At 35.0% G+C, this 27,947-nt stretch overlaps 4 protein-coding genes across 5 annotated transcripts; 2 read left to right on the forward strand and 2 right to left on the reverse strand.

Annotated features, from left to right (window-relative positions):
• Nucleotides 1–908: 908 nt before the first annotated feature.
• HAP6 (ribophorin II (RPN2) family protein) lies at nt 909–11,081 on the reverse strand. The gene is made up of 20 exons (XM_059603938.2): nt 11,011–11,081; nt 10,674–10,818; nt 9,732–9,924; nt 9,454–9,543; nt 9,079–9,141; nt 8,738–8,807; nt 8,485–8,549; nt 7,382–7,436; nt 5,453–5,580; nt 5,250–5,365; nt 4,705–4,774; nt 4,016–4,120; nt 3,784–3,873; nt 3,561–3,709; nt 3,267–3,378; nt 3,101–3,184; nt 2,575–2,655; nt 2,266–2,490; nt 1,446–1,568; nt 909–1,287 (listed from the first exon to the last, which is right to left on the reverse strand). Exons 2-20 carry the CDS (start codon nt 10,814–10,816, stop codon nt 1,171–1,173), a joined length of 2,079 nt encoding a protein of 692 aa, XP_059459921.2. The 5' UTR covers nt 10,817–10,818; nt 11,011–11,081; the 3' UTR covers nt 909–1,170.
• A 3,086-nt stretch (nt 11,082–14,167) lies between these two features.
• LOC132189682 (Sas10/Utp3/C1D family) lies at nt 14,168–18,831 on the forward strand. The gene is made up of 6 exons (XM_059604449.2): nt 14,168–14,470; nt 14,568–14,623; nt 14,780–14,834; nt 15,119–15,199; nt 15,286–15,536; nt 18,462–18,831. Exons 1-5 carry the CDS (start codon nt 14,308–14,310, stop codon nt 15,516–15,518), a joined length of 588 nt encoding a protein of 195 aa, XP_059460432.2. The 5' UTR covers nt 14,168–14,307; the 3' UTR covers nt 15,519–15,536; nt 18,462–18,831.
• Nucleotides 18,832–20,464: 1,633 nt separating this feature from the next.
• Nucleotides 20,465–26,830, forward strand: LOC132190089 (nucleoid-associated protein At4g30620, chloroplastic). Of its 2 annotated transcripts, XM_059604971.2 has the most exons (7): nt 20,465–20,716; nt 24,408–24,532; nt 24,691–24,791; nt 24,890–24,929; nt 25,968–26,039; nt 26,421–26,477; nt 26,583–26,830. In XM_059604971.2, exons 1-7 carry the CDS (start codon nt 20,635–20,637, stop codon nt 26,649–26,651), a joined length of 546 nt encoding a protein of 181 aa, XP_059460954.2. In that variant the 5' UTR covers nt 20,465–20,634; the 3' UTR covers nt 26,652–26,830. The 2 variants fall into 2 exon arrangements, with proteins under 2 accessions (XP_059460954.2, XP_059460955.2); XM_059604972.2 differs by lacking the exon at nt 25,968–26,039.
• Nucleotides 26,800–27,806, reverse strand: LOC132190090 (early nodulin-like protein 14). The gene is made up of 2 exons (XM_059604973.2): nt 27,549–27,806; nt 26,800–27,278 (listed from the first exon to the last, which is right to left on the reverse strand). The coding sequence occupies exons 1-2, from the start codon at nt 27,724–27,726 to the stop codon at nt 26,938–26,940; spliced, it is 519 nt and encodes a 172-aa protein (XP_059460956.2). The 5' UTR covers nt 27,727–27,806; the 3' UTR covers nt 26,800–26,937.
• Nucleotides 27,807–27,947: the final 141 nt, after the last annotated feature.

Here is a 27,947-nt window from a genome sequence, read left to right on the forward strand (position 1 = left end):
GGTGGAAGGTTATGGGCCTAAGGGTCCAAATTTTGATTCTGACGGAATTACATTTTAAATTTTTAATTAAACTAAAAAAATGGCTCATGATAGTGGATTCGTTTTAGTCCACAAGGAGAAGGAGAATTTAAAGTAGTAACTGCGCTTCATAAGACATAGTTTCTAACCGCTTGAGGACAACTATGATGCTTGTTATTGTTACTGTAAAGTACATTTAAATTTAAAAAATTTAAATTAAATTTTATTGCATCTTATGATTTATAAGGTACCACATCAGTTAATTTTTTTAAATATATTCATCACATGACAACAAATATACCACTACGGCTGAGAGCTGGTGGAAAAAAACTTTGAGACTTTTAAAAAAGAAAAATGATTGATGTCAATAATTTAACTTTTAAAAAAAAAAAATAATTGATGTCAATAATTTACTCATACTTTCCTATAAATTCAATAGATCAACCATTAACTATGTGAAATTTACATAGGTCCACAAATCTAATAAGTAATTTGTAAGATGAGATGAAAAAAATATAAAAAAAAATATTAACACTCACCATTTTTATTCGGAATATTAGACCTATACTACAACTCTTATACACTACATCAAATGTGGTATTAGACCTATGATTGCATCTAACGGTGTATAAAGAACCGTATCATCTAAAAAATTTAAATGACGTGATACAAAATATATACCACTAGAACAAGAGCAGGTAGAAGAAACCTAGTAGTTGCTTTCGGAAAAATGTCTTTCATCAAAAGTAATATTATACCATCGGTCTATAACTCTTTTAGGACTTGCTGACGTGTTAGCATATAATGGAGCTATATCAACAACTAAAATTTTTTAAAGCCATCCAATCATAACCCATGCCAACAATAGGTATAGCATTATTTCATCACCAGATAAAGATTGGTCACTCGAATTATGATTATAAATTTCTTGAGAGATGATCCTGCTACTAGAAAGAAAAATAAAATAGAAACACATGGAGGTGCTTCTATGTTCTAATAACATGTTATCATGGTGTGCACTAAAATTAGGAACATGTATGACATAATTTAATGAAAAAAAGTCCTACAAAAATTGAATTGGAAATCCAACCCACTGTTTTTCCTCAAGTTCCTCCCCTCTTTGATCTCTCGAGCAAAGGAAATTTCTTGCTTTCAGGCTGATTTCAATTTGGAGGATGTTGAGGCGAGGTGGGAAAGGATCCTGTGTCCCACAAACATCAAGAAAACTCCCAAGAAGCCAAGAGTCTTCAATGTTGTAAACAGATCCAACTGTACATAAAATAAGCAAATAAATACACAATTAATGGGGAAAACTGAGGAAAAGTGTCTATATTATGGTCACTTTCCAGCAAGAATAGAAAAACCATAATCATCCGTCTCAAAATGCATTCTGAAGTCAACATTTACAAACAAAGTAAGAGACATACCTTCAACCAGAAAAGCACATAAAGCAAAAGAACTGCTGCAATGCCAAGATGGAAAAGGACGGCAAATGTGGCAGGTAATGCTGAAGTAGGGAAGTTTTTCAGATTCACCCCTATGCGTAATAGCTAATGAAGACACAAATAAAAGGAGGTTAACATACATCACTCTGTGAAGAAGACTATTAGGAACTCTTAAAAAAGGTGAAAATGAAAAAAAAAAGATTATGAAAATCATTTTCTTATGAGTAATTGAGATATTATTAAGAGCGCAAAAGCGCAACTCAAGTACACATGAAGTTATGCAAACTGTTAAAATATTAATTAAATTATTAAATTCATCCTATAGTTTCATCTTGATTTGCATTTACACGAGCATGTCTGTACATATACAACATAAAATAGCCTCCCCCTCCCTAGCCAAACACGAGGTTGTCACACTATCACTCTCAATATCACTCTCAAGTGACTTGGCAAGCTCCTTGAATGCCAATAGAACAGGTCATTGGCTACAAAAACTCAACTAGGTAATAATAAAACCAGCAAGATTATGTAAGGACAAATAGATAGTGCATAAAGGGAATTACCAAGCTTTTATTTGAATAAAACTTCTGATGTCTAAGCAACAAGAACTTAACAGCCAACTTACGCTGGCCAGTACTTGAACAATTTCTACATATGACATCTGAAATTTATTGGTATCTAGAGGCTCGACAAGCTGTCAAGACTAATTGAATTGACAAACAAGAGTTTTGACAACATGATATTTCAAACGGAAATAATTTATTGAGAAGAATGTGAGATGAATTCTTAGTGCAAAACTCACCCCAATCAAAAATCCAATGAATGGCAAAAGGGTAAGACCCAGAAAAGCTAGAGAGAGTTCCTTAGGTGGACGCTTTTCGGGAGCCCTGAAGATGTGGGTTATCTCTGCTTTGGGCCCATATCTTGAGTAAGGATCAACAGGCTGTAGAGGAGGGCGGGGTGCCTTCTCGGGTGCTTCTGGTAGGTCTAGTTCGACATGGCCAACATCCTGTAAAAAGGAGTTCTCCTGGAAAAGAATACAATAAATTTTCTTCAGAGTCAGAGAAAATACACACAGGACAAAGTTGAGAAAAAAATAATGCTTACTTACCATGACAGCATCGCCGACAGTGAACTGAATGTCATATCTGCCAGAGAGATAGAAAAACTTCTCAACCAGTCCAAGAAAATCCTGCAAGATACATTTCCAAAGATCAGCAAAATAAGGAACCCTAATTTTTCACAAACCATGGGAAATTGAATAATTGGTTCATTGATCAATAAGCCAAGCTAACTGCTGCTGGCTGTATCTATCTGCATTAGAAACAAGTGTAATATCTTACATATGTTTTAGTCCATGAAAAAAATTTGAGAAATGTCTAGAAACTGAGGTAAAATGGAACAATAATAGATTATTGACTAAGCCACCCATGGTGAATAGGGCACATGATTCAGTTTCCTAGAACAAAAAGAGCGCTCGTACAGGTACCTTCAATGCCAGATACCAGTAATCCATGTACATGTGAGTGTGTGTGTGTGTGTGTGAGAGAGAGAGAGAGAGAGAGAGAGATGCTTCATTTAAATGAGCTATGAATAAATTAAAATTAAAATTAAACAGGTAATCCAAGAAACTTAACCAGAATTATCTCAAACTGTTTGCCAGAGTTCCCCACTACAAAGATGTGTTCAACCTTGGTCTCATGTCTCAACTTGAGAAATGCCTGCAGGACAACATACTTCTCAATCAACTAACTAAATAAGGGAAAAAATCCATTCAAGAGGCAGATAGAAAGAACACCAAACCTGATGTGGCTTAAAAATACTTCCAAGAGGAGTGGTCAATTGAAAGGATAGTCTCAGCTTTTGGAGATGGTTTGCTGATAATGATACGGAGTTTTCCCCAGCCAGATCTAGCCTGAATGGATCCATGGTATAAAAGATACACACAAAAATTCAGAATAGTACAGTAATAAAGCATAACATATTGAAATTAACACCATCAAGCATGTATGGATGAATCTCATAACGACAAGAATCCAACAAACAAGGCATTAATCAGAAGAAAACAGTAGAAAATCGTTGGATGATGTAACATACTTCTTCTGGGCTTCTACGCTCCCAAGATCACTATCAACTACGGCGATTTCTGCATTGTCAATTTTGACAACTCCTGTAACGAATATTGGTACTTGAGTTTGTCCTCCAGTCGCATAGACTTTTTTATCCACAGAATCATCAAGCACAATCTACAAAAACATTCGGTTCAGTATGTAGTGAATTGAAAATCGGGTGTAGTTCAAGTCTAGAAAGACAAAATTACCTCAAAAACAAATTGATAACTTCCAACATCAACACTCTTCGGCAAAACATCCAAGAAATGTACTGCATTTTCTGGGTCAAACTCGAGTTTCTGTGTTATTATTTCACAAATGCCAGAGAGCATTCAACCAAGTTAGGAAAATCGGACAACCAACAGGTAATATGAACAAGCAAATCGTAGGTCACAAAATTAGCCCAAGAAAGTCAAAAAGAAAAAAGAAGTCATTGCTTACCAGGCTCTTAATTACGGAAGAATCCTTCGAACCAGAAATGAATGCTCGCACAAGCTTCACTGTTAGAGGAGGAGCACTTGATCCAAGCACAGTATTCACTTTAACCTGATCAAGTTTTATTAAGCACATAACATAATTCAAATTGATATCAGAGCCCTATAAACCAGAAGAACAAACCGCTGCTACTTAAAGCTATAACATAAAGAGGAAGACAGTAACAAAGTTTTGCACAAAGTGACTAAATATACATGCAGATGCATCAATTTGTACAATCATGAGAAGTACATGTCTGCAGATCACTCATTTGACATCCAACAAAATTTGGAAATGATTTCATCTATGGTGGAATTTAGAGCTAAATATGAATGAAGAAACTTAAAAGTTACATGGCTTTGAACCATCTCCAATAGTTGTCCTTTGAGCTTGTCATTTTCAAACCAGAGTGTTGATAAAAATCATAGAAAATTGGGAGCATATTACAATTTTACCCAATGCATATATGCAAACTCTTCACTTACAAGACATAAAAGGGAATGGTAATTGTTAATGCATTAACAATACGACAACTACATAAAATATCAAGAGAAGCCAACTAAAACAGCCACCAGTTACTTGATAACCAAATATACAAATTGAAAACAAATTCTCATGTACTAAAATTTGTAAGAAACTGTGAGCAGATGACACACCTTTAGCTGGTCTTTTTTGGTCAATGAAAGCACTGTAGCTGGAAGTGATAAAATCAGTGGGACAGAAACCCTGCACCAGCAAAAGCAAATTAAAAGATTGGAAGAGAATAATTGACCCGTTTATGACTTTTTGATCAAAATAAAAAAAGATGTAATGCTCCCTAAATAATAAGAAGCCTTTCACATCCACATTTTTTGCATTTGCCAACAAACAAGCAATGAATTTTTTTTTAATAAATAAATCATTTCATTAAAAGGTACATAGGGGCGCAACCCTAGTACATTGAATGTATACAAAAAAAATGTCCCACTAAAGGCGAAAAGAAGAACAAAAGCAATGAAGGAAAAATAAACTAAAAAACAAAAAGAGAAAGATTAAAAAAAATGCATGTGCACACATTTAGACATGCACACTATATTCTCAATTATCAGTGTTTCGTGAGCAGCTATATAATGGAACCTCGCATAGAAACACATGTAATATAACCAAACAAATATGATCCATAAAAATGGAAGAAATAAAACACTATACAGAAAGCACTTGCCTATTGCTTTCCAAGATAGCTAACGAGTTTACTTGGTTGAAGAAGTCTTTTGGATTGCCAGGAATTCCAATGCCAAGGAAGAATTTTGCCAAACCCAATATTTTGTCACCTGGAAGCTGTAAACTTAAAAGTGAAGCATCAGGAGACATTCAAACAGAATTTTAGAACAATAAATCCAGCAAAATAAGTATGTTCTCACTGACATTTATGCTTCCAGAAGTCACAGATGCAAACGCTGTCAACCCTTGGACAACTGAGGAGGTAGTTGAAAGAGGACCTTGATGCTCACGTGCATCAACAAGTTTCTCGTCAAAGTAAAAGGATCCGTCATCTACAGACATGCGATACAGTTTAATGAGGTAGCTATGACAATGAATACAGAAGACAAAATTTAGGTGTCATCAAGATCCCTCGTCATCTACAGACATGTGATACAGTTTAATGAGGTAGCTATGACAATGAATACAGACGACAAAATTTAGGAGTCATCAAGATCCCTCTGTTTTGTAGCTTATCAATTAGATAATAAGTTGTTTATAAAAACAGAACACATGGTGAATGCACATTCGAAACACAATTCTATCCCTACTAGTGTAACCATGCGCAATATGTGGAAGATTTAAAGCAATCAGAGAAGCAGATCAAGAATGCAACTACATCATACTAAGAAAATCATATTTGAAAGGTCCAACCTACCATCTTCAGACTACTTTTTATATAACATAGTTGAAATCTGTGCATAGATTTTGGAGAAATCTCCATAAGCACATTTGTGAACCATATTCACAATCAAAGATGATGCTCAGTTACAAGTTACCCTCAGCAGAACCTCCCATCAGGAGATGAAGATGCACAGACGCCAACTCTCTTCCCCCACCCAAAAAGAGAAGGCTATTCTTCTCCCCCAGTCTCATTTAAATTAAGCAAGAAAGGAAAGGAAAAAAAGGTTCAAACATAACTTTGGGGAGCTCCCAGTTATTAGATAAATTAACTGGTGCAGCTAAAGAACAGGTCATATCACCACCCTTCCCCCTTTTATAGCAGTTTAATGGGGGCTCCTCTCAATAGTCATTGACCTATCTTCTCTAATTGCAACAGCCAGTGCTATTTTCAGAATCCCCTACAGCAGGTGTCTCAGGTAGAACCACATTGCTACACTTGGTATGTTCAGTCATCATTTTTTTTTTTTATGAATAGTATGTTCAGTCATCTTTCTGCTCCACAGAATCACCAAATGTCACAACTAAATTTGTTTAATACAGTCACCCTCTCATTCTGTGAATAGTTTTTTTTTTCTTTTTTTGGTGTGGGGAGAGGAGGGAAGATTGAAGCTTTCAGAATTAATGTTTCCTCAGTCCACATGTCGATGCGAATCACATATCTCCATCAATCACCACCCAATGTAATAGCTCACCAAAAACCAATCCAACCAAGGGAGTTCGAAGTCCAAAATCATCTATGGTCTACCCTTACACGGGGAGGCCATGGCAACAAGCTGCTAAAGAGGCTTATTAATAGCAATACACCAATGAATGCAAGTGAGCACATGCAGGATATTAGACCTCTCATGGTTACAGGAGTATTTCACATTAGGATCCTATCCCCATTGCTAAAGAGATCTAGCTCAAATGGCACTTCCTCCCCTCATAAAACAAAGTACACAGTGAAATTGTGGGAATAAAACCCACCAAGTGCGTGTGTAACTAACCTAAAAAAAATAATTGAAAAATATGTCCCAATTAGGGAAGCAGGAGCAGCAAGTCATAAATATGATCCCCAATTACGACATCACCTGAAATCAGCCCCTTTAGTTGAGTGATTCCCACAATAGTCGTACATCAGTCTGTTTCAGGCCTTTTGAAACTTTTAAAAAAATAATAGATCAAAACATTACAACAGACTAGAAAAGTGTAGAAAATTTTCTTATTTATCAGAGATCATACAATTGTAGGATAGATATGTAGGTACAAAAAGTTATTCGACAACTTATGGCCAACTAGATAATAGTAAGTTCTAGCTGTAAAGCAAGTGAAGACGAAGAGCATAAAATCACACAAGTATTTGGAAAGTGTAGAATCATCAACATGCAAAGGAAATTTTAAAGGGAAAAAAAAAGGCAGAACTACACGTACCATATTTCTCAATACTGTCAAAGAGCTTCACAATGTCATTCTTTAATGTAACAATCTGCTAATGGTAACCCAATGTAAGATATGGAATATAGAAGTATACACAGAAAGTAGATATGCACCACTATTAGAAAAAACAAACAGTGGCAAAGGCAACATTAAATAAGGCGTGAATACTACAAGCGAATACATGTGTGTGTGTGTGCTGGCGCGCAAGTGCAACAGGATACCAACAAAGCAAAATAACACAAAAAAATTAGAGTTCATTTTACAAATGGCCTTTCTTCCCTGGTCGCTGTACTAAGTAATTCAAATTCAGCATGGATGATGTAGAGGCTATGGGTGGGTAATAGAGGGGGATCAAATAAAAGAATCAACCCAGCAGTTAGTGGTAGCACCAGCACTTGCTCAATTCACCCAAAAACAGCTTTTAAATTCTCCTCAACATCAACATTATGCATACCTTTTTACTAAAAAAAGAAAGATGAATACAAAAAGAGATATCAAGTGAAACAATTCCTAATTCAAGACCATGAGCACTAAAAAAAAAATCATAGGCACATTAACAGTCAAGAATATGATTCAGACTAACAACAAAGGACAAAATGACACGGGTATAAAATTAGTTTGAACCGATACTTTCAAACAGTGTAATTAAGATCATTATCAAATGCTGGTCCCACTTAAGTAACATTTCCAAAAAATTAGTGAAAAATAACTTCAAACAATAGTACCATTCCGTTGAGAACTCATGAGGAGAATGACCATGTCTACCTAAGCACGATGGAAATAATCAAACACCCATATCATGTAGTTTGGTGAAACACCAACTTCAAATTTCATTCATAATCTTCTAAAACATTTTTGTATATATCATGATATTGACTTCATCATAATATGGCTATTAAATTTTTACAAAAGCTGTAGCAATTAAAATTGCTCATGGACTAGGGGTCTTGACACTTGTAAAAGTGAATCCAACTCTAGAGGTCAAATGAACTAAAAATGTCTTGATCAACATACATAGTAATATTAGAATGTTGTGTCAGGTTCATAAAACATTCAAAGCTACTCTCAAAACAAATATTAGAAAAAAATTACATTACCAAAGATTGATCAAGGTCAGAAGATGCTAATGACACAACTCCAGCGAGTGCTTCAAGGGCTAATCCTGAAAGAACCATAATGACCACAGATGGTGAGTAGAAGAATTCAAAGAGTCCCAAATGAACGAAATACAGCAATTGGTAACCATATCATGCCTACAACCTCACTTCAGTGATAATATATATATCAAATGTTACGAATGGCATAAGAAATAGCATCTATACAGTAAAGAGGCTCATGATAAATCACTACCAGCAGCATAGGTACTAGACTCAGGATTATTTGAACTGTAACGCCACCTTCCATCACTCTGGCTCAGAGCCTGCCAACAATTAGTGACAAAAGCTCAAACATTCACAATACAACTCTTTTTTATTTAACGTGGGACACAGAAGATCAATGCAAAGATAGACATATAAATGGAAAAAATGGGGGTTAGCTCCAGTACTGAATCTCCAATCCCCAGCCAAATCTCACCACATCAACTTAGATGCTACTCCTAGTCTGACATGGCAAGTTCCAGGGGGTATCCAGAACAGAACCTACTACCACCTTAGAAATACCACAAGTTAGTGGATTCTGTAGAAACCAACCTTAATGGAACGGAAAATTCCATCAGCATCACCAAGAAGTGCATCAACTTTAGAAGTTTGATCCTGCATCAAAAACCAATTGTACAAATCATTTCAGAAGCACCAACCAAAATGATGTAAAATGCTATGCTAAGAAAACACAAGTTAAAGGTTAAAAAACCACCAAAACTAACAAGGGCCTCTCAACAACATCTATATAACAAAACAATTTTACGACAACAAAAATATAATAATTACTGCACAACTGAGAAAAAAATAAATAAATGGCAGGAGAAATTTCTCATAAATGCATTGAAAATTTCAGTCATATCTTTAGGGAAAACCAAATGTAGCGAAGCTGGCAAAATGCCTTCTGAAAATTTGTGCATAAGTTACCTTAATAAGTACCAAACTTCCGATTGAGTAATAGAAGTCAAGCAATGAACTGGCATCATTGACAACAGCTTTAAGTCCTGAAGCAACGCCCTTTACAAGAAGTAGATAATTAAGCATCAGCGATTACAATTTTTTTTTTTTTTTGATAAGTAATGATCAAGTTTTATTAAAAGCGTAAGGCGCCCCTACGTACACATATTTCCATATTTCCATATTCCTCAAAAGCGACAACTTGTGAGCTGCAAATAACACATCAACACAAGAGAGCCAAAGAATACCTGGAAAATTTCCTCATCAACATTGCATTTCAAGATGCTATTAACTTTTAATGCATGGAATAAATCTTCTGTAGTCGAAGATGATGACCCAAGAGTTTCTGATACAGACTGGCATGAACCGGTGGTTATATCTGGCTTCTCTTTTATTCCAAGAATCTCAAATGTTCTTAAGGCCTCGTATGTCTCTTCCAAGCTGGTAATATAGAACATCATGCCAAATAGTTAACTTTCATCATATTGAAATAGTCAAAATTCCGAGCCCATGAAAAATAATTAGCTAAACAAAGAAACGTAACATACAAAAGATAGCACAGCACCTGCATCCAGATTATTCAAGTTTCATTTATCTCCATTTCTCCTAGCTAGGTGCTTCCTCTTGTATACTTCCGGTGTACTTAGTGCGCCTTTACACTTTTAATGATATATCAATTACTTATCAAAAAAAAATTATCTCCATTTCTTCACGTAAGAAACAAACTACCATACCAAGGTTTTGATCAGGGTGTTATAGAGCTTAGATGCGAAACCCTCAACTTTTAATTGAAACACCATCGATGATCCTAATTGGGTAAGCATTCAAGTACACAGCTATCATACACAAATGCTAGAACAGCGTCCCCATGTTGACACCGGGATCAAATTTTACCTTTTACTAACACATCCCGAGACTCCTACTCAATTTGACCTCCCCAGGCGATTCACATCCCATTTTCTCTCCATTTCTTGACTTAACCCAATCAACCAAACAGAAAATTACCAAAACAGAGATTCAGAGAGGGTTCAGCTAGGGCTTTATTGACCTTCAAATCTTACATTTGCGCGACTACTTTTTTTTTTAAAACAAAAAACTCCATTTCTCCAGATTGATCATCAACTAAACACTTCTCCATTGAAACGAAAAAACACAAATCAAATGAAGGATTAAACTAGGCTTTCACCGACCTTCCAAACGACCCATCGGTGGGCGCGAAGAGCTCCAAGGCCGCAGATCGGTGTGAATCTGATATCGGCTGGAAGATCGAAGCAGCTTCGCAGATCGAAACCGCCAAAACAAGCACCAGAAATCCCGCTAGGCTTCCAGCCATTCCTGCAACCACAAAAACAGCAAGAAGAACAAAATCAAACAGCAACTTCAGCCACACATTTTGAAAATTCAAGCACATGCGCATATGTACATATTTGTGTATGAATTTTCTGTATTCAGCGTATGTATACGTCCTTGTGTGTGTGATTGATTTGTGAAACCCTAGAGTTTTAGACCGAGAATGGAGGATCGTACGGAAAGCGTTCGAGATTGACAGTAGGAGTGTTGTGTGAGAGAGTCTATGGCCGCGACGACTAAAGAAGGGAAGGAAGAAGGAGTATTTTTGCTTTCCGAAACTATCCCCGAGGTTCTGCTTGAATTACGGATTCACCTTAATTTTTTTATTTTTTTTTTTATTTTTTTACTTTAAAATAGAGCGGACAATTTTTTACACAATTTGTAAACCTTATATGAACCCAACAATAAATTAGTAGGCTCGGGGTTGAAGGTCTAATGTATTTAATAAAATTTGTCAGGGTTAGAGGTGACATACATCTTTAGGGGAGTGCTAGAGAGCCAAACAATCCATACAAATTTTCAAACTAATGTGGCAAACCATGAGTGGCAGATGAAAGAAAGAGAATTACATTTTTTTTTTTAATTTAAAAATCATTGTCACGTCAGTTTGAAAATTTTTCTAGATTTATTTGTTTGGCTCCCTAACACTCTTCATATCTTTATAGTCTTATACAAATATCTCAATGCAATTCATAGTTTCGAACTTAATACATGACATTTATGGCCAACCTTTTTTTCAAGACATGTGAATATGATATGAACCATATGAAATTAGTAGATTTGAGTTGAGAGGTTTAATCCGATTAATTAAATAAGTTAAATTATAGGTGATTTAGAGCATCCCAAGATTTATATAAATTTCTATGCCAAATTGCTAACCAAAACCTACCTTTCTTATACTTTAAAATAACCACTTTCCAAAATTTACATCCAACATCTTATCTAAACTTATTATTTATTTTATTAAAATAATATTTTATTAAATTTTTTTTATTCATTTTGGTTAACAATTCATCTCCACCAAAAACACCTAATATTATATATAACACACATCTGCCGGCAACATAACCACCATCACCGAAATTCGCCCAATCATCCTATCATCACGGCAAACTAAACCACAATATCACTGAAAATGACCCAATCATCCAATCACCTCCGCAAAGAATGACAAAAGTTTATTCCTTCTCTTTGAAGTTGTTTGGAGCTTAAACGTTAATTTGGCCAAGTCAAATTAGGTTGGTTTCTATGTGTAATGTTGATCAGGTGGAAAGGTTACCTAGGCTTTGGATTTTCCACTTTGCCAATAAAGTATCTCGGCCTACGGTTGGGGGCTTTCTACTTGCCTTTGATGGTGTTTAAGAAATGAAAAGAATGACAAAAGTTTCGAGAATGGAATAAGTCGTTGGAGAAGATTTATACCTTTATTCTTTAAAATTTTGTATTTGTGGACAATTGCTTATGTATATCCTATGTGGTTTAGTTATAGTGATTTTCTAGTTATATTTGCTAATTCTAGCTAAATGTTCCTGTTGTATATTTCCTATATATCTGAAATTTTAGATTTAGGTTGTCTATTTTTTATTTAAGGGTCATTATTCTGTCACGTGTCTCACTACTAATAAAATAATAATATTTAGTGAGACACATGGCAGAACAATAACCATTGAATAAAAAATGGAAATTTTCTAAAAATTTCAGTAGATCCTGATCCGCACTTAAGTGTCTTCTTTTAATAATATTTGTTGATAACTTTATAAAAGAAAAAAAGAAAGAAAGAAAGAAGTATCAATAATCTGAAAAACAATCTGGAAGTGTCTCTTAGGTGGTGTTTGGCAAACAACACCGAACACCACCACGCTATTCATTTCATTTTTAAAAAAAATCTACATCAAAACATTTTCACTTTTTATATCACATCATTCACTTTTTACTGTTATTGTCATTTTGTTGGCCGACAAATTAAATAAAAAAAATATTAATATAATTCTAACAAAAATTGAACTACGGATTACCCGATAAATTGTTTTGTTTTGTTTTTGTTGTTGTTGTTGTTTTTTTTTTTTTTTTTTTTTTTTCATAGTATTACTCGATAATTGCATGATATTTCACACAGGTTTGTGCATTTTATAAGCTAAGTTTATTTATTTATTTTGAAAAATCATGTCACCAAGCCCTCATGCTTTCACGATTTCAAATATTAAAGCTAAAGTTTCCAATTTGATAAATTGGAGACATGTGCTACTAGTACTTGTAAATGGAGACCTTTATTAATTTTTCCATATAATAGACTCCCTGTAAATCCCATAAGGTCCATTTAAATCCAATAAAGCTTGTTATCCTTACATGCCCAAAAAGATAAATGTTAGGCTCCAGTTTTCTAACCATCTCTATAGATATATTTTTTAAATCTACCATTGAATGTTGAGGAGACTCACATATAAACTTACAAATCTAATAGTAAATTTGAATCCATTTGAAAAAGAAATGGTTAAGAAATAGTTAGGAAAATAAGGCATATCATTTCTCGGCCTATAAAAGGCCCAGGTAAAGATATTGAGCACGCCCGGCGTGCTTCAACAGTGAAGCACGCCGGCCGTGATTTTTTTTATTATTATTATTTTATTATTTTAATTTTTTTGAAAAAAAAAAAAAAAAATTTAGCCTGGCGTGCTCTGAATCATGATTCGAAAAGGCCCATATGTCCCAGGACCGGGCAACTCTCCCTCGCGCCAATTGCATATTGACGATTTTCGGACCGCCAGTCACATCCTTGACGGACATGACGAGAGTACCACTTTATTATTAAAAGGAATGGTTTCCTCACTTTTTGTTATTTTCAACTCATCAAAAAAAAAAAACCAAAAAAACAAAAACAAAATAAGGGGAAAATTCACTTTACCCTTTAAGTTTTAGGGGTTGTTCAATTTGCACTTCAAAGTTTAAAAATTGGGAAATATACTCTCATAATATTTCAAAAAATTTTAATTCAGAGCATCCGTTACTAATTTTCGTCTAATTGGAGAGAAATTAAAAAAAAAAAACATTGAGAATAATTACGTTATTTCATAGATTTCCGTTCAATTTGACCAAAATTAGTAACAGAATGTATGAATTGAAATTTTTTGAAACATTAGGAGAATACATTGCTAATTTTTAAATATTAGAGTTCAAATTGAAAAACTCATAAAATTTAAGGAGTAAAGTGAATTTAACCGAAAACCAATATTTTGTTTACAAATTATTTTTAGTAAAGATATTAAAAAATATATATATTTTATATCAAAATAAACTCAACCTTAATTTAGAAAAGAAAGTCTATGCTTGGAGAAAAAGCACGTTAAGAAGCAAGTGCCGCTTTAAACCTCTCCCAAAGCCCTAACCCAAAACATATCAGCTAAGACGGTGATTTGTGATTGAAAGGTAACAATTGAAGGAGGTGTAAGAGAAAGCACGGTGGTACCAGACTCGGTAATGGAGTCGGTGAACCGGACCTTGGCCGGCGTAGAGGAAATGGAGGCCCACTTGCTCCAATTCTTGTCCCTCTCCGACCCAGATGTCCTCTCCGAAATGCCGCCTCTCCAGCGGGCTCAGGCTCTGCTCTTGCTCGCAAGAGCCACCTCAACGCTCTTCACATGTACCGAGTCCTTGGTCACTGTCCCACTACTTTTTTTTTTGAATTAATACACAATTGGTGGTTCTGAATGTTTGTTGGTTTAATTGTTCTTCCACAGTGAGGTTGAGGTGTACTGGAGTTCACCCAGATGAGCATCCAGTCAAATCAGAGCTTGTAAGTTTGCTCATACTGTGAATTTTGTGTTTGATTTGTTGACTTTTAGCATGTGGGTGTCTATATTTTGAGGTATTTGTTAATGGGTATTTTTATGTTTGTATTTGGTTCTTGCTTTTTGGATTTGATTGGAATTTGAGTATTTCTGTATTGTAGGAAAGGTTAAGCTTGTATCAGGACAAACTAGAAAGGTTCATAGACTTGAGTAAAGGTACATTTTCCTATTTGAAATTTGCCATTCGCTTTTAATTTTTCATTTTAAAATGTCATATTAAATGATGCTGCAATGACACTTTTAATCTTAATCGCAAAATTCCGGGGATATGTTTCTGGATGAAAGTGATTTGGCTGGGTCATTTAAGATGCATAGCATACTACCATACGTTTTGGATTTAAATTTATTTCAAAGTCTCATTTTCTACAAACATTATTCTTCTGTTGGTGGTAGTTCTTTGTCCTATAACTGATTGCATGATTTTAAATTTGTTGTTCAAGCGCCACTTCGGCCTTCTGCTACATTGAATTATCAGGCAGCGACGCGTTTTATTGAGCATTCTTTACCTGACCTTACCCAAGGTAGATGGTTCTTTACTAATTACAATGTTCACGAATCTTTTACCATTTTTAGCTCTTTCCATTGAGGAGTTGCTCATTTTGTGCAGGCCAGAAACAGAGTTTGAGAAATATTAGTAGAGGAGAGGGGCCAAAGATTAAGTATCTAGAGAGTAGTGTCCAAAAGAAGAGGAAGTATCAATCATCTGAAAAACCATCTGTTCAAACTGCTGCCAAGGAATTTCTTGAAAAGGCAGCACGTGAACTTCTTGGTGATAAAGGTGGTTTTAAGGGGCCTCTACAGGCTGAGGCTTTAGATGAAGATGATGTGTCTGCAACCTAAATTTCATGAGTTATCCAGGTAGTTTTTTAATTTGGTGCTTAATTTTGAAGCTTTTATGTTCGTTGCTTCACCAAAAAAGGAAGCATGTTGTTGACCATAATCGGAGTATATCTGTTATTATCATTGCTACCAATGTGATACATGTTCATTCATTATATAACATATCAGAAAGATTAATGGACAAACTCATCAGATAACGTGCAGGTAAAAAGTGAAAAAGAAAAGGAAGCTTACAATTATATTTACTTGTCATGTTGCTGTTGGTTGAAATCATTATATGAGCTTCAGCCGTGATTGGCCTGGTGCCACTGATTGATTCATGCTTTGTTGCCCTTGGGCCTTGGCAATATTGATGGACGCGCTAGCTATATATACGCTATTACTACAACAGGACTAGTCAATTTGGAATTTTCCTAAAATCACTTAGAAAGCCCAGTTTTACCTACTTAAGTAAACAATGTAGGACTTAACACTCATGAGCTTCTCTTATAAACTACCAACTCTATATGAGCTACTCATCTCTTCCCAATAAGGGATTAAGGTGTCACAAAAGTGATCTATATGATAGAAGTACATTTGAACATTATTCAACTTTTGTAGTTATCATTTTGTGGAAATACAAATGTGTGTTTGAATTAATTTAGCTAAATATGGGGAAATGTCGAGAAGCTAAGTGCTTATTGGACCTTCATGAATTTTTAATGGATATGTTATTTTTCATTTAGCCATAATATGATAAAACTGTCACCAAGGATAGAATCCAGTGCAAATATGAGAGAGTAGAGGGAGTTAACCCTATCCTTTTAAAAGCTTGTGATGTGTAAGTTGGGGGGGGGGGGGGGGGGGGGGGGCAAGCAATTCATCTCTGGTGCTGCGAGTCACTATTGCCAATAAATTGGAGTCCTTTAGCATTAACACGAGTATTGCTTTGGCATCATAATATGACTTTTTTCTTGGTCCATAGGAGGCATTAGTCTTCTAGTCTTTTTAATTTTCTTTTTTATGGTGCAAAGCATTAATATGCTCCCAATTTTATTCCAAATAGAGAAGTCATGAAAAGCAATTTGATCTCTCCAAGGAGGCTTCATTTATTTATCCACTCTTTTGTGCTTTGAAATACATGTACAACCATGTAAAACTCATGTTTTTCTAGCCTGTGATCGTGTACCTCGCTTGTGCAAAATAACCATGCACACTTAAAAAGATGTTCAGTGAGAGTGATGAATTGTTTGCATTTGTTGCTTAAAGTAGTTGAGAATGATGAATTGTTAATTTTAAATTAAAGTGTTAATTCCCCCCTCAAGCAATTTTATATATTAAATGGTTAGGATACAGTTTTTACTTTTGGTTAATAGTGAATATCGCAATATCTTCAACCCCTTAAAAGGTTATATTTTTAAGATTTATTACATGTTCTTTTTTTAGTGGCAAATCAGAAAAAAATGTGAATTTTTGGAGCAATTATACTGATTCCTAATCGGAGAAATTTCCCCTAACAGTATGCATTATGCATGCATATGCTTCATATAAGTGTGACATGCAATTCTCTATTATAAGATGCATGTGTTTGCTAGCTGCTGATGAAGAAAGCTTTATTGGTTTGGTGTGATTGCCCCAATAAGATTGTTGTGAAGGTTGATCTGAAATAGAATATTTGGAGGGCATTGCTTCCTGCTTTAGGAAGATGTCTCTGTGTTTCCAAATTGTTACTTATGGTTTTTGGTAGAGTGAAGCCCACTGCATTCCATTTATTAGTAATTACATATGTTAATTTTCATGCCACGTATACTCATTATTCAAGCTGATGGATTGTAGTGCAATGCCCTCATAAAGCTTGTACTGTGACAACTTGATTTCTGATTTGATGTGCTTCATACATTCATAATATATCAGCCGTATCCTAAAAGTGTATGGGATATGTATTAAATGGCCTTGGGCGTTATTGGCTCATGGTTTGATGATAGTTAATTCAACCAACTTAATCTTAATCCTAATTAATTGGGTTCCATGGATCCTTTTATGCGGCGTTCCCTATCTATGGCCATATGTCCCTTGTTACCTTTCTAACAAGCATGTTTTTTTACTTTTGACTTTTGTCCGTCATATTTGGCATCCCTTTTTGCCTTTTTTGGCTCCTTCCATGTTAATATAATCTTTCTTCCACCCATATCTGTAAAACATGAGGTTAATGCATGGCCCTCGTATCTAAGAAAATTAGTTATAGCGTTAGTAATTTTTTGCATGCCTGATGAGGCAAGGCTTTGTAGGTGTTAGTACAGTTCAAAGTTTGAAGAGATCTATGTAAACATACTAAGAACTTGAATCTTATCTAGGATTATTATTGTTTGATTACGATAATTCGTTTGACAATTTATAGCACTACATTTGGAAGCAATTATAATTCTTAATTTTTGGAAACCAGAACATCCTGCTGGCCAATTATAACATTGATTCATGTTTTTTTATTTTTTTGCGTCAACGTTGATACATGTTATGGAAACATAAAAGCACCAACTTTGTGGAATGCCTTTTTAGTCGTTCTGGGCTGTCTTGGACAATGCCTAGTAGAGAAGCTGACTTGTTTGCCTATTGGTGGACTAGTGGTAACACTCAGAGTGCTGTTGTTTGGAAGATAGTGCCTCCTTGCCTCTTGTAGTGTCTTTGGAGGGAAAGAAATGACAGAAATTTCGAGAACAACAAGAGGACATTGGCGGAACTTGAGTCATTTTTCTTTGCTTATGTAGCTTGATGCTTAGTTTTCATGTTTTTCTTTTCTTTTCTTTTTTTTTCTCCTAACTAGATGTTTCTCCTATATATTCCTTGTGTACTTGAATAGCGCTTTTCACGTTCAATGATATTTCGGTTGCTTATAAAAAATGTATTGTTTTAAGAATTGGATTTACGTTTTATTGACAATCTCTTTTTGATTGTATATCTTCACAGGATTGCTTGGACCAGATCACCCTTGTTTGTAATTGTCTTCCTTATATCAGTTTGTAGTTGCCCGTTGTCTTCTTTACGAAGGATTCTGTTTTTAAATCTTCAATTTTTTCCCATTGAACAGAAGAGATGCTCTAGCACTCTTCTAGATCTTTCATGTGAGAAGTTGGAGGGCTTCTAAAGCATAGAGATATCTGGTCTCGTTCTTCATCACCATACCTATATTTGAAGTTGTTTCCTGAACTGTGATGATTGAAGGAAAAATTATTTGGCCCATTGTGTTCTCCATCGGTATATATCTGGTAGCTTTTTTTTTCATCAGCTGTACTATCACCGTGTATTTGGAATCTTTGATAATATATATTGTTGATTATGACAATGGTGTTGATTTTGCAATGAGAATGTCATTAATGGATTCATCTTGTTTGATTTTTCTTTTTCATGTGATCTAAGGTTTGATATTGTTTGATAATGTTCTTTATCAGTATAAATGCAGTGATCATGTTACATTTGTGTGTGTGTGTGTGTTTTTTTTTTTTTTTTTTTTTTTTAAGTTACACTTGTCTTTTTATTTGGACAATTTATGTGTTATCTTCTTCTTTTTTTTTTTTTTTTTTTTTTTTTTTTTTTTTTTCGGAATAATGCTAGAAGTCACAGTTTTATCTTACAACTATTTCACCATACAATTAGTTGCAATGTCAATTAGCCCTCAATTTTATTTTTAATTAGGGCTAATCTAATGGCTGATAGACACTCTCATGTCACCATGATGTGATAAAAGTGTGAATTTTAGCATTACTCTTCTTTCATATGTATGAATGTTTGAGAAATTGGTTTAGGACCTGTATCAAGTATGTATGAGGTTCGTTGTTATTGAGCTTGAATCTTGTTTCGAATTTAATAATACCACATTTGAAAAATGCAATAAATTAGATTACTAAATTCTGAATAGTCAAATGGTGTTGGGGATTTTAACTCCTAAATTTTTTTCTAGCTTTTAATTGTGATAAAGTTTTTTTAAAAATTGGGTTGGAGGAACTAAGTCTATTAAAATAATATATGTCTTTAGAGCACGTAATTCTTACGTCAATTTTTAATGGAAGTGGAACTGTAAACCCAATTCAAAATCAACTTTTTTATTTTTATTTTTTATCAAACACTTTGAATTTGGCAAAACAAATTACAATTCTATTCATTTTGGCCAATTAAATAGAATTGTTTTCTCGGTTTATACAATTGACACAATTGTCATTTGTCATGTCAATTGAGCATGTAAAAATCACTTTTTTTTTTTTTTGATAGTATCAACCATGTTGATGAAAATTTTATTAAAAAAAACGTGTTACTCAATAAGTAACAATTTTAAGGACTGAATTAAAAAATTATAAACTTAATTTCTCTGATGTTCTGCAAGGGGAAGCTTCTGCAGCTTTGTAAGCTGCACGGTTAGCAGTCTCCTCCGGTTGTGATAAGTTTATGTTGGAAGGTGATGCCCTTCTGGTTGTTTTGGCTACAAACAATCCGTCTTTATTCTCTTCTTGGACTTTTGCTAATTGTATTTCTAATATTAGTTTAGTTATTTCTTCTTTTTAAAGTTGGAATGCATTGAAAGTTTCTTGATGTGCCAACTTTCGTGCACATGCTCTAGCTAAATAAACCGTTTCCAATCTTGTTTTTTGAAGCATTCCCATGGGATTTTCTATTCTCTTTTCCATTTGGATCAGGAATAGGAAAGATCATCTCTTATAGTCCTTTCTTCCTTATTCATTTTTTTTAAAAAAAAAAAAATAAAAAAAAATAAAAAATAAAAAAAATAAAAATTATTTAAACCCAATTTGAAAAAAAAAAAAAAAAAACTTTCCGTTAATGGGTTTTCACTTTTCTTTTTTCCTTTTATTATTTTAGACCATCCACGGAATTCCATATTGCTATTTTATTTATCTGGTTTTGGCATAAAAGCCTTTTAACCCAATAAAAATTCGAAGTGTCTCTCACAAAAAAAAAAAAAAAAAAAAGTCAAGGTGCCGACCCAAACCAAAAAGATCTTCTCCTTGTTCTTTGTACTTGTTCATTCACTTTCCATTAAAGAGTTGTTGCTGTATCGTGAGGACTGGGTTTTGTTTTTCTAATCCTCGTCCGACCCTCCAGCCATTTCTCTTTCTTTTTGTGTATCAAGATGTCCACGACAGCTGCTTTAGCCTCACAAGTTTCCAACTGGCACCACCCACTTGGTGACCCCAAAAAACCAATCTCCTTCTGTAAGTTCTCTTTCTATATTTGGGTTTGGAGCTGGATGTTGAATGTATTTACTTCTAAATATTCTGTTTGCTTTTGTATGAATCGGTTAAAGAATGACAATGCCTTTATCTGCTGGAAAATTGCTTACTTTCACTTTCTTTGAGAAGTTTGAGCCCTTTACTCTTTTCTTTCCCCACATAGTCTCAAGAGAGTTCCTTTCTTTGAGCCCACATCAAATTTCACCAAGACAAGACACATGTGGTTCAAGGCTTTAGGATTCTACTTTTTAGGAGCCTTAATTAATGGGGGGTGATTGTTGATGGTCAAGAGCCTTTTTTTTTTTTTTCCTTTAAGTCTTGGAATGGCATTAGGATCATAAAGTTTAGAACATGGATTATGGATTTTTGCAGTTAAGATAATACGTTCAGGTGTGTTTCCATTTCTTAATCATCTTGTTGTGCCAAGTTTTTATTTTGCAATAAATTGAATCTGGGCTGCAAATATGTAGATAGGACGAGGTCCTCTTCACCATTCTGGGCACGTTCTTTAGTGCTTTTGTGACACTCAATGCAACCCAAACTATCAGTCTCTTTGATAACTTGGCTGGTCCTGTGTTTGTGTGTGTGTGTGTGTGTGTGTGTCTAATAAAGTAAATGCATTTGCTTTTTGGGTTCCTTTTGGTTGTGGTGATATAAATGTGCTCCATAGGCTTTCGCATGTTGGTAGATGCTGCTGTAGTTCAAGACAACTTCATATGAAATTGGATCTAATCTAAGACAGTTTGATTTTGATGACGGTTCTTGCTCATATGTTATTCTTTTCTCTTCCTTTGTTAAGGGTTAGAATGTTTCTCATAGTTGGTACGAATCAATTGCAACCCTATTACTTGATGACCGCTGTTAGTGTTGTCTTTTAGAATTGAGTTTTGTATATTTTAATTTTTCTCAATCACATGCATATAAATATTGGTTTTGTTGGTTATGTATGTTAATTGATATGTACATAATATATATGACAAAACTAGTGACATAATTGGTTTGGATTATCCAATCTATATTGTGTACCTCTCTCTTGCATTAATTGTTGAATCTTTGTCGTCAGTGGTCATGATAAGGGAGAATATGGTTTTGTTAGCTTCTCTAAATTGTAAGCTAATATCACAAATGTATTATTACTTATAAAAAAAAACAAATGTATTATTTATATGTGTAAACTTGTGGAGACTTTTATGTGTGCTTATATTATAATTTGAATGTGATGGGGGTTATGACTTTGAAACATGTAAATTCTTTACTATTGCACTTAAATGACCATTGGGTTCAGATCTGCCTGTTTTGGTAAATTATTTTAGAATGCTCATGTTAAACTCGTGTTTAATTAAAAGACTGGGGTTGGAGGTATTGATTAAGAAAATAGCTCATCTCACATGGACCACTATTTAATCACCATCAATCCATATTCTGTTGGGGAGAGGGATTAATATATTGTCATATCTTTATTTTTCCCTTTTTCCGGCCTGAAGAACAATAATTCACATGTCACAACCTTGCAACACATTGTAGTCCGCCAAGGGTAATTTTAATTTCAACACCAATGGTTAGATGCCTACATGGTGGTGTATGCTTACCTAATGTAAGCCTAGACCTGCAGAGGAAAGGGATAGTCCTGGGATGCCACTCAACCAAGGGTAGTGAACTCCATCGAGGTACTTCACTCTTTGGATTCCAATCAAACACATGGCGAGTATCAGCCGAAATACTTATCTCCTCCTCTAGATTCACCTTGTCAGGATAGATGTTGTAGATTGGTGGAGAGTCCCAATCTGCTAAAGAATATCCCTCAACAAGTTCATCTTCCTCCTTCACATGAGATGGATTTGGAGAGGTTGAAATTCAGTCAAGAATCTCATTCATTATTTGTTGGAGAGCTTGATTAGCTTTCCTCAACTGAGCAAGTTTAGGTTGCACATTAGTACTATAAGCATTTCTCTGACGTCGTGGAGTCATTACACAGATCACCACAGTAGGAAAACTTGCTCTGATACCAATTTGATGCAGGCCAAGACCTGCAAAGGAAAGGGATAGTCTTGGGATGCCACTCAACTAGGGGTAGCAGATGTACTCAACACTACTAATCGCGGATGCCACTCAATGCAACCAAGCCAGGCGCTTGATTGTTAGGAAGAATCACTCATCCAAAAGCAAGAATACCTGCTAACAATTTTCTGAATCAAAATCACTCTTTTGAGTTATGTCATCTTTCATTGATATTTACAGGTAGCACAATTCATGACTAATTCAAAAATACAATAAATGATAGACAGCTTCCAACTACCACAACTTAATATATAGACAACTTCTGAATGCAAACACAACTTACTAAGCTACAACTACCAGCAAGACTCAAGAAATAACTTTGACCATCTTGATGACAATTTACTAGCCACTTGGACACTTAAATTAGATGACACTCGTTGTCTTCTTGGTTGCCACATCAGGTAGGATTATGCTCCTGCATCCTTACCTCTAAGGAAGATGTTTGTATAGATGTAAATGCTTACACAATGAAGGCAGCCTTAAAATCTATTGGCAAGGTGTTGTGTCGTTGAGGTACCTCTAACAGCACTAGTACCCTTATGCTAGATGCATATGCTTACAAGATGTATCCTCATGCTAGACACATGCCTAAGTCAAAAACAGGCCAGGGGAGCTTGCCTCAAGCCTTCTGTCCAATGGTATATGACTGTGGGGTGCTAAATGTTGACAAAGCAAGTAGGGTATTTTAGGCTTCCCATTGTCTTCTTCCTTCATGATCTTCTATATTGGTTTTCTCTCTCATTGATACTTAATTGGTCCTCTTTTTGTTTTTACTTTATATTTTGCCCGGTAGATCATAGGAACTGCTTACTTCTTTTTTCATTTTTATATATCGATTGTATTGTTCTGCTCCGCAAGTGTTTTCTACTTTGTGTGGGTTAGAATAAGAGCCCATGATAAAGAAATGATATATGAACCCTTTTTTTTGATAAATAAAATGATATATGAACCTTGGTTGGCAAGTATTCTGAAATGGAAGGAGTGAACCGACTGCAAGTAATAGATAGTAGGCTATGCATGCATATAGCCATTTATCACTCTGATTAGTCTTTCCTAATCCTTCTCCAAAGTTTGTCATTCATTTGTGGTCCTGTTTTTAATTATCTTATTTATCATTAGTGGACATACTAAAGAACAATGTTTGAAAAATCGGTGAGGTACAAAGTATAGGACAATAAATCTGGGTTGAAAAATTATCACCAACCAGCGTTGACGGTGAAAAATTCATTCATTGAACAGCCCTATGACAAACAATTCTTCAACATTTTTTTGCATATAAATTCTAGTGGTTCAGTATTATAATAGTTTTAATTTTTACATGATGATTTAAATCAATAATGATCTACATGTTGGGTAATTCTGCAATGGGCAATGGTTCTGTTGATTTTGTAATGTTGTAAATGTATTGTGCTTTTTCATCTCATCTTGGTTAAGTCTCAGAAATTATGAAATAATACAACTTGCTTTTTCTTGTCCAATTGTTTTGTAATTGATGTTCTCGTGCAATAATTTTTTTTTTCCTGATTGCTAATTTTACAATCTCTGATGAGAATGAGAAATTAAATTTCGTTTCCTCTGTTGCATTTAATTGAAGTTAACTTATATTCAAATCCAGCTGGACCTTCAATTTTTTCATGGCCTAGTACGAAGATTGGAAAGACACCAAGATCTCTCCGTTTGTATGGTTTATTTGGAGGGAAAAAGGAAAATAATGAAAAGAATGATGACGCGTCATCAAAGGTTCAGTTTTCTTTTGGCCAAGTCTTGTGTTAACTAGAGCATGCCTTGTAAACTAATGTGTTTGACTTCTACCTTATAAATAATATTCTTCTGTCCTTTTCTCAACTTTATGCTCATCCTTTATTGTTCACCATAACCTTACTTTACTTTTGATATAGGCAGGAATACTGGGTAATATGCAAAATCTATATGAAACTGTTAAGAAAGCCCAAATGGTAGTCCAAGTTGAAGCAGTGCGTGTGCAGAAAGAGCTTTCTACGTACATTCTATTTATTCGATCCATCTTTGTCTGATATTTCCACTCCTTTTCTTTTTTAGAAGACTATTTATCTTCTGCATTTGTCTACTCTTTTGCAGAGCAGAGTTTGATGGTTATTGTGAGGGCGAGCTAATTAAGGTATGATTTGTTTTGCTTTTATTAGAATTTAAAAGTCAGCCTAAATATGGTTTATATCTGTGAAGCCAATACTTCCTTTTGTATGTTCCCATGTTGTTTGTAGTCGTATGGTTGGATGATAGATGTAGTAAATATTATCATGGATTAGGTTAAGTTTCATAACCTTAGCATAGTTGTTTGCATATGTCTATTCAACTTCTTGGTGGCGTAAGTTGAATTATAAAGAACAGACTTAATTTTTGAGGGAGATGACACCATACTTATAAGAACCAGATTCAACCAAGGATCATATAGGGATTGCCTTATCATCTTTGGTACATTTAGACTACACGAGAAAACAGGTCAAAATTCCAGTTGAACCAGGGGGTTTTATGTGGAACTGTTAGCTAATACAATTGGTCCTCCCATCTTAACACAAAGGTGTGTGTTTTAATAACTTAAATTGAGGGTGCAACTACCAGGTATCTAGCCTATTGCCTTTCAGTTGGAAGTCTCTGCAATATAAACAGGCTAAAATTATTTGTTTGTTTTACCAACTGTTTTATGCGTATTGCCCCTTTTCTTTTCGCTACAATATTGTATATAACCTTTTTCCAAAAATTAATGGACTTTCACTAAATACGCTAATGTGAATGGTAAGCTATATAAGCCAGTGATCCAACCACTGACCTAGTTGAAACATCATATGGCTTCTTATGATATGGTTGAAATTTGTGTTCTGTTTGGCATTTGGTGAGATTCAGAATTGTTTCTTTTGCATTTGAAATGAGGGAATTTTGTTAAGATCATTTCTAGGGTTTTTGATAGTGACATTTTTTACAATTTTTAATCACTTCACAAGATTTAACTTTTTTCAATCACAAACTTTTTGTTTTTTAGTGACTCCACTCCCGTGGAGAAGTAAATGCAAATAGTTCATTTCTGTGCGATGGCTATTGGGTGCATAGAAATAGCATTAAAAGAAAACTGGAGATCTCACATCTTACTAAACTCGTGGTACTAGTTGCTCCTAATATATTTGATTGTATCTGTCTCTAGGTAACTCTTTCTGGTAACCAGCAACCTTTGCGCACTGAGATAACTGAGGCTGCAATGGAATTAGGAGCCGAAGTAAGCGAAGAGTCTCCCATATATAGGCTTTACGTGTTTATTTGCAGTTTATATAATTAGTTATGTGATTATTGTCATGCTTGTTTCATGGTTCTGCAGGTTTCCTAAATGAAGTTTGTCTATAGAAACTGTTGGGATCATAACATTTTGAAATGTATTTTAACAACCAAAAAGATTAATTTGATTGGAAGAATCTTAACCGCCGGGAACATGCACACCTATAGCTATTCAATACTCATTATATTCGTCGTTGAGAAATAATGTTGACTAGTGTTTTTCTTTTTTGGGCTTAAATTATTCGCCCTAATTATAGATTCATTTGCGCCTAAACTACAATTTTTTATGAGTATTTTGACTAGGTCCGTTTGCTTTTTTCTGCAGAAACTCTCTCTTTTGGTTACTGAAGCATACAAGGACGCACACCAGAAAAGTGTCAAGGTGAGATGGCGCTTGGTGAAAAATCTTGAAATTGCAATAGGGGAATGATTATTCAATTAACAGCGGTAACAACATCCCATAATCCTTGGGATATTGTTTTTTCAGGCAATGAAGGAGAGAATGAGCACTCTTGCCCAGAGTTTAGGAATGCCACAAGGCCTCAGTGACGGATAGAAATGATTTAGAGATTTTGAGCTCTGCATCAGTTTATATTGTTCAAGATTTTAGTGATAGATATGAGTTTTCAATTTTCATGGATTTTGTTTGTCATGTTCTTTAACAAAATATTCACACCACTGGACTGGTATTTTGAGAAGAGGCGTATAAAATAAATGAAAATTATTGGTATATAATCTGAATCTGGATCGCACAAGATATCAAATCAAAACCCCATAATTTATATAAAAAAATAAAGAATTCCCCCCCAAAAATTAAGCTCAGAAGCTGGTAATCAAGCGAATCAAAACAACCCCAAAGCAAAAACCCCCAGTGCAACCATCAAACCGCTCTGCAACCTTGTAGCACTGCTAGTTGGAGCAACGGCCGGACCTTCAAACTCCACCGGAGAAGGCGCTGGAGAAATAACAGTGCGTCTTGGAGAAAGAACCACCACAACCAACTTCTGACCCTTCTGGCAGTGTCCCTCGGCTCCGCTGATGAAGTAGAAGGCCCCAGATCTGTCAAGCTTCACCTTGGTGTTCCCATCTTTGTGCTCTTCAATGGGGTTAGAAGTATTGCAATTGGCATAATCTTCCTTGCTCACTTGCAATACCGAGTCTTTGCCACCGTCATACTTCCACACTGAGAATGACCAAAGCATGAAAAGTGTATGTTAATAATACCATGAAAATAAACGGTCCGATTTGGTTTGTGATTTTAAAACGTGCGAGCTTTTAAAAACACATTCGTTTACTTGCGATTTTAAAAGCACAGAATCACAATTTTTAAAACACATTTTCAAATAATACATTTTCTAAAATCAAATCGTAATTTTAATCTGCAAAATTGTAATGCCGAATGCAATTAGAGGGAGAACCCATAAGAGAATAAAGATGAGAGATTCATATTTACCAAGAGAGTCGCCGATGCGAAAACGAGAACTTCCAGCCCATTGATTGAGGGAATCAGATTGAGATGATGGGATTTTCCATGCATCTGTCTTGCCTCCAACCAAGATCTCTTTGGCTTCAGAGAAGCTAAAGAGTAATAGGACTACAAAAGCAGAAATAGCTCTTGAAAAAACTGCCATTGACACTCAGAAAACCACAAGCAAAAGAAGACGTATGGCTTGAAGTGTGTGCTTGTGGGCGTGTAACTTCTCTTTGAGAGATAGAGATGATTGATGTGGTGGTTCAGGTGGTTGATGTATTTATAGAGGAGAAGAGAGAAGAAACTAGCCGTTGGGACCTTGGGAAGGGGTCAGTGTGGGCCAAGTGGCTTTCTGGGTTTGTCCGTTACCTTTTGTTTTTT

The sequence above is a fragment of the Corylus avellana genome, chromosome 9 (assembly GCF_965113065.1).
Source record: "Corylus avellana chromosome 9, dhCorAvel1.hap1.2, whole genome shotgun sequence".
Classification (NCBI taxonomy): Eukaryota; Viridiplantae; Streptophyta; class Magnoliopsida; order Fagales; family Betulaceae; genus Corylus; species Corylus avellana.